The 6,605-nt window shown below is 35.6% G+C and overlaps 1 protein-coding gene across 2 annotated transcripts; it reads right to left on the bottom strand.

Annotated features, from left to right (window-relative positions):
* Positions 1-429: 429 nt before the first annotated feature.
* On the bottom strand, positions 430-5,978 carry LOC123873949 (early boundary activity protein 1-like). Of its 2 annotated transcripts, none has more exons than XM_045919063.1 (9): positions 5,803-5,978; positions 4,101-4,199; positions 3,575-3,657; positions 2,937-3,287; positions 2,324-2,455; positions 1,983-2,095; positions 1,712-1,855; positions 884-1,057; positions 430-489 (listed from the first exon to the last, which is right to left on the bottom strand). In XM_045919063.1, the coding sequence occupies exons 2-8, from the start codon at positions 4,192-4,194 to the stop codon at positions 919-921; spliced, it is 1,056 nt and encodes a 351-aa protein (XP_045775019.1). In that variant the 5' UTR covers positions 4,195-4,199; positions 5,803-5,978; the 3' UTR covers positions 430-489; positions 884-918. The 2 variants fall into 2 exon arrangements, with proteins under 2 accessions (XP_045775019.1, XP_045775020.1); XM_045919064.1 differs by lacking the exon at positions 5,803-5,978 and adding an exon at positions 5,686-5,702.
* Positions 5,979-6,605: the final 627 nt, after the last annotated feature.

Here is a 6,605-nt window from a genome sequence, read left to right as displayed (position 1 = left end):
CAAGAATAAAATAATTGACGTTTCACGTAGTTGTCCGTCCTTGACATTGACAGTTGACGTTTTGTCAATTCGCTGCACAGATAACATTTAAAATGGTCTGGTTGTCTATGTTCCTACAGGCGGAAAACCGGAACTAGCCAGAAACGGGAAACGTAAAATTTTGGCGGGAGTTGAAAAAGTTGTTACAAAAGAAAGTTCCCGCCAAATAGTATGTAATCATTAATTAAATTGTTTTTAACTTTTGAAATGTCGTGTCAATAAAAAAATATATACATTTCATACAGTTTATTTATAAAAAACAGAACACGGAAATTTCACTATAATTTATCAACTTCACAGCCATTCAAGCACTATTTCTAAGAAAACACCTCTGAACTCTCCTCCTTATTCCAGGCTTGAGACTGGCGCTGGGCTTACCAGCGGCGGAGTTACGTGGCGTCCAGTCATCCACTATCCGCATATGCAGATACAGCGTCGCATGCAATTTATCTAAAAAAATGTAATTAAAAATAAAACTTATTGAGTACAAAAAAAAAAAGAAAAATTCGACAAATAACTACCCTTCTTTTAGGTAGGTAAGATAATGAAGTTATTTTTATTTGAAGATCCGAACAGATACGTAGTGTAATTCTATAAGGAACCACCGAATATCTATACTAATAAATAAAATTTCACTAGATATTCCAGGTCAATTCAGCCATACATAATATTATTATTTTTTAAACAGTGGAACCAGCTTTCACCGGGGCTGTTCCTTCAAAACTATAATATAGCGGTAGGGATAAACAAATTCCTAATAACCTGGAAACGCATTGACTATAAATCTTTATAGGCTCGTTAGCTGGCTATTTTTAGAGAAAATAATAAGTATTATAATGATCACCTGGAAAAAATCATGATCTAGGATAAATGATTTCCTTAATTGAAAGAATATGAATCATCTGAATCAATAGAGGGCGATATATTTTCTTTTTTCAACGACTTCCGCTTTTTTTTGTTCTGTTGACGGGTTCGGAACATTTTGCTTTCGTCAGCGCATTTGGTTGTTATACTCGTTCTGAAAACAAGAATATAAAACAAAACATCCATGAGTTGGGACTCCCTAGTGTAATGAAAACGTGCATTGATACGAAGAACCAAATTTAAATTAACGGCCATAAAAATTCTGGTTTTTTCATTTATTTCTACCTATTTATTACGAGTACCTATTAAATGTACAGGGCATTTTAGTTACATTCAGTGCCACAAAATCTACAGTCGGTTTTATCGAGCACTGCGTTATATGGGAGGCTTTGGCTACGCCTAGGTAAAATATGGGTTTAGAAAACTCTTAAGTCTATACCCCCCCTCTAATCTCCGTCCATGGTTAGTGCACTTTCAACAATTTTTAGACTGCAGTTTCACTGATTTCACTATCTTCTTCTTCTTCTAAACTGAAGGTGACTGACTGACTGAATGATCTGTCAACGTACGGATCAGGCTTGCAGATAGCTAAGTATTATGACGTAGACATCAGCTAAGAAAGGATTTTTGAAAATTCGAACCCTAAAGGGGTGTTTTTTAAATTATTATTTAAGTATCCAAATGCAAAAGAATGTAAAATAGGGGTTTAAAATTTGTGTAGTCCTTACAAAGGGTAGGTTTAGTATACTTTTATGATAAGTATTTATACAATTTAAAAATGAGAATTTAAAAAAGTTGCGATTCTTACCGGACAACATTTTCAGGCACACGACACTTTTCCACCACTGTTTGGACAATGTCGTTCACGAGCACCGGGTCGAGTTTCTTTTTAGCAGGTTTGTCCGGAAAAGCAGGAGAAGGTTTCCCAGTCAGAGAGTGAGTTGCGAGCACTCTAAAATATTGAAAAGAATTAAAAAGATAGAATTTAGACCTTGACTCCAGATTGACGATTGACTGAGATAGACACCAAAAAATTGATGATTGGCTGGTATATAACTAAAAGGAGTGGTAGTACTTACTTTCTTGTAAAGACTGCTGTCAATAATTTTCGCGTAGCACTTGTGTAAGATGTCCAGTCCAAATTCTTTATTAGACGTGCTGGCACTTCCGCATTGCCGTCTCCAATGGGAACCTAAAATTAGTTTTCATCATCATCATCATCATCTCATTGCCGGCTCACTACTCAGCACGGGTCTCCTCTCAGAATGAGATGGGAGTTTTAGAAGATTTAATTAGGTAGAATTTTGTTACAAGGTTATACTAGTTAGCTACTAAATAATAAGTTCAATAAGTAAGGGTAAGTATATAAGAAAATTCAGTTAAGTTATATAGGCTTTTGGATCTTTCTCTATATACGTACCAAGTCGGTTTTTCTCTTTAAGTCATTCTTAGGTGTCACGTCTCTCTTGCAATCGTTATATTTAGTCAGTTCATCATGTGGTAATGAAGCGTCACGCTTATAATAAGTTGGATCAAAGACTCTTAAGGAACCCTGAAAAAAAACCAGAATTATTATGTATCTACGTATAATATTTCTTATGTAGATAGGTAGGAAAGCTTAAAAAGCTTTAGTGCTAACCATGTTTAAGGTTTTCGTTTGTTAGTTTTGATAAGATCGTGCTGAAGGTAATTTTTTTTACATTCACGTACAAGTTAGCCCTTTACTGCAATCTCACATGGTGCTCCGGGTGGTAAGTAATGATGCAGTCTAAGATGGAAGCGGGCTAACCTGGATGGGGCATGGCAGTTTTTATTAAACCCATGCACCCCTACACGGCATCGTACCGGAACGCTAAATCACTTAGCGGCACGGCTTTGCCGGTAGGGTGGTAACTAGCCACGGCCGAAGCCTCCCGCCAGACCAGACCTGATTTAGGAATTATAAAATTCAAAACCGAGCTTTCGGTTTTCAGTACACTCCTTAACCGTTGAGCTTTAAGCTTTTTGGACTACTTGTTCATTTATGTACTTACAAAGTCAATAGTACTTGTCAGATTTCTTTTCCGCTTGGTGGGTTTCCTAATACATTGAGCCTCTGAGTTTTCTTCGCTCGAAACAGACGTACGCTCAAAGGAGGCGGTAAGTGATGATGTTTCAAGATTTTTCTCTTTTAGTTGTTTTTCTAAGGTCTCAATTTTAGCAGACAGCTCTTTTATAATGGTTTCCATCTTTTCAATTTCCGGTATGTGTAGATCAAAGTCAGTCTGGGTTCCCTGGTCGTAGAATTGTTTGGGTGTCGTAAGTGTTCTTTCTCTAGTTAATTCTTTAAAGCCTTTTGGTAGATATTGAAGTTTTGGAGTACTCGTATGAGGATGATGCATCACCTATAATTATTTATCACAGATAGATTTAAAAACAACAAATTAAAAAAAAAAAAATGTATGTATGTTGGTGTTTACGTATGTTCCCCCGTAGCACCTAAACTACTGAGCCATTTCTAATGAATTACGTGAGCTGACGTATCAAATGAGATGTCAAAATGAAAGAGAAGGTCATGGTAAAGTATAATTAAATGTAGGTTTATTAAAATACATGAAAACAACAGAAAAACAATTATTTATCTTAGAGTGTAGAAATAACGTAGGCAGGTACATTTAAATTGTTATCATACCTTAGTCCCCATATAACTGCTCATCATTTGTGCAATTGCCGTCGAAGACTCCATATTTTCCACCCTGCGGTCACGCACGTCATCTGGAAAATTAGAAAACATAAGGAAGGTACGAGTACTTGCACCCTATAAGGACCGACAGCTCGATTGCGGTGGAATGACAGCTACAATGCCACGATCGCAATCGCCTCTGATTGGTTGACGCTCGCTCACTATTGGCTACAATGCACTGATGCAACAAGAATAGCCAATAATAACAATTGTGATTGTAATAATGATTAATGCAGGTTTTACGGAATCGCGCTACGAGTCCTATGTAAAAAACTATCACTTGTCGTTTTTAAAACTAGGTACCTACCTACATACTTTACTTGGACTTGGAGTCAATGGTTAACGCCCACTGAGATTTTGGTCTCTATCATTTATTACGTAACAGAGAGAGCGCGATACTAACTTCTTTCCGCGAACAGAGTATACTAAGTATAAATTATTAGGTAATAAATAATACCAATAAGCATTTACTTACCATGACCATTATTAATAATTTCGCGTAGATCACTTTGTAGATCCAATAAGGCTTGTGCGGCATCCAATTCGGATTTGACAGCGAAGTGGGTCATTTTAACTGTAAATATTTTTAACGAAAGTTGAAGATCAATGTCCACTTACATGCTATAAATACCTAACCCTATTACTAGGTCGGTACGATCAGTCTATTTCATACCTAAGTTAGATTATAAATTAAGTATATATAACTTATGTCCAAGTAGCATAATAAAAAACCAGCCAAGTGCGAGTCAGACTCGCGCACTGAGGGTTCCGTACTCGGGTATTTTTCCCAACATTTTGCGCATAAAAATAAATAAAAATCTGTTTTAGAAAGGTAAAGGCCTTTCATATGATACCCCACTTGGTATAGTTATCTTACTTTGAAAAACTTTGGAAAACACATTTTAATTTTTTTTTAAGTGATGTAACCACAAATTCGGGGTTTTCAGATTTATGCCTCTACTTGTGCTATAAGATCTACCTACCTGCCAAATTTTATGATTCTAGGTCAACGGGAAAAACCCTATAGGTTTCTTGACAGACACGACGGACGGACGGACAGGCAGACAGACAGACAGACAACAAAGTGATCCTACAAGTGTTCCATTTTTCCTTTTGAGGTACGGAACCCTAAAAATAGACTCTCTTTACTCAGACACAGACGTAGGTAGGAATACTATTATCTACTATCGTCTACTGCCGCTATAATAATGAACAAAATATATGAGTAGATTTTGCAAGACACTATGAACATTTAAAAAATACCACGTGTTCACCAAAGTCTGTCTGCTAAGCGCAGTGCAGTTCGAATACCTAATATTCCCTTTGTATTCTTGAAGGCTGCCTCAAACGGCCAAAATGGACAATTAACTGTACCTAACTGTTGTTTACTCCCTTATCCTATTGGATCCCGATTGCAACTTTATCTACTTAATTTTTAGGGCTCCGTACATCAAAAGGAACCTTTACAGGATCACTTTGTAGTCTGTTTATCCGTCTATCTGCCGTGTCTGTCAAGAAAACCTTTGGGGGACTTGCCGTTGACCTAGAATCATGGGAAAATAGGTAGGTCTAGCACAAGTAATGGAGAAAATCCGGAAACAACGAATTTGTAGTTACGTCACAAAAAAATAATTAAAATGTGTTCATGAACAAATAATTAGTATTTTCAACTTTCAAAGTAAGATTACCGTACCAAACGGGGTACCATAAAATATGAAAGGGCTTTACCTACAGGTTCTAAAACTGATTTTATTTCTATTTTTATGCACAACAGTTCTCGATTTATGGTGAAAAATGACGGAAACATACGACTGCGTGAGTCTGACTCGCACTTGGCCGGTTTTTTGCATGGATATATGTATATCTAGTTAGGAACCTGAAGATTGACATTTTCATCCAGATAAAGCAAAGAGTTCCCGAGGGATTTAAAAAAATCTAAATCCACATCAGCTTGTCTAAAATAAATCTACTTAGTGCCCACAATAAACCTTGTGATCACATCACATACATCATCAGAGAAACAGGCAAAAATGAAATAAAATAAATATGAATAAACTTACGGGTAATAATACTACACTTCTTAAATGCAAAATTGAAACTATGCAAGCACTTAGAGGCTAGACTAATTTGTTATAAGCACTTGTTGTAACTTCTTCAATTACTCAAACTATACTGACCATAATTGCAAGGGGGTTGTCGAAGAGAACTTGTTGCGGGGGTTGGTCAAAACCAGTCAAAACCATTCCTATTGTTTCCTTATCAGGTACCTAAATAAGCTATTCTCGGGGCTCTCAGTGTTTCCTCTATTGTTTTGTATTCAATGAAAGTGGCTTGCTGTAACTTGTACCTGGAAGTGGAACTTACATTCATGAAATTATGTTTATTATACCAATTAGGTTGTTGTATTCAACTAGCATTCTTATAGGGATTAGTATCCTGAAGATGGGATTGCAATTATGCTAAATATTTGTATTTCTAGGTAGATAAACCTACCTACTTAATAATGACTTCAATTATTATCGTATTTCGCTAATTAATGTCATAACATACATATTACTTAATTAATATAAAAAATAAGTTTTGTAAACATGAAATATTTTGCTTCTCCTAAAATACCTACGCGTCATACTACATAGTCAGTATAAAATTACTTACCTACTTCGTCAATGTTCGTCACTAACCATCAATCAATTTTTCTTGTTTTCCAAAATAGAACATTTTTTTCATTTTCATTTATAACCTAATTAACACAGAAAATGCATTTAGTATTCGAAAGATATATTCAGTTAATATTTAACTTAAAAAAAAGGAGGAACTTATTTAAGTAGGTACAAATTATGCTTATGACTTTTGTAGATCTATTTATAAACCTACCTTCATTAGGTGTATGAAATCATAGGCAAATGATAGATATAGGTACCTACTTCCAGTAAAATAGTGGTGTTTGTAGGTTCTTAGGTACCTACCTACTAGATTAAAA

The sequence above is a fragment of the Maniola jurtina genome, chromosome 17 (genome assembly GCF_905333055.1).
Source record: "Maniola jurtina chromosome 17, ilManJurt1.1, whole genome shotgun sequence".
NCBI lineage: Eukaryota > Metazoa > Arthropoda > Insecta > Lepidoptera > Nymphalidae > Maniola > Maniola jurtina.
Note: the sequence above shows the minus strand (reverse complement) of the source record. Positions and strands in the feature narration are given on the sequence as shown.

Coding starts and splice junctions, on each gene's coding strand:
- LOC123873949 (XM_045919063.1), bottom strand. CDS start 4,194: ATGACCCACTTCGCTGTCAAATCCGAATTGGATGCCGCACAAGCCTTA. Junction 3,658..4,100: donor AATTATTAATAATGGTCATG/GTAAGTAAATGC, acceptor CTAATTTTCCAG/ATGACGTGCGTGACCGCAGG. Junction 1,058..1,711: donor GTGCCTGAAAATGTTGTCCG/GTAAGAATCGCA, acceptor TCTTGTTTTCAG/AACGAGTATAACAACCAAAT.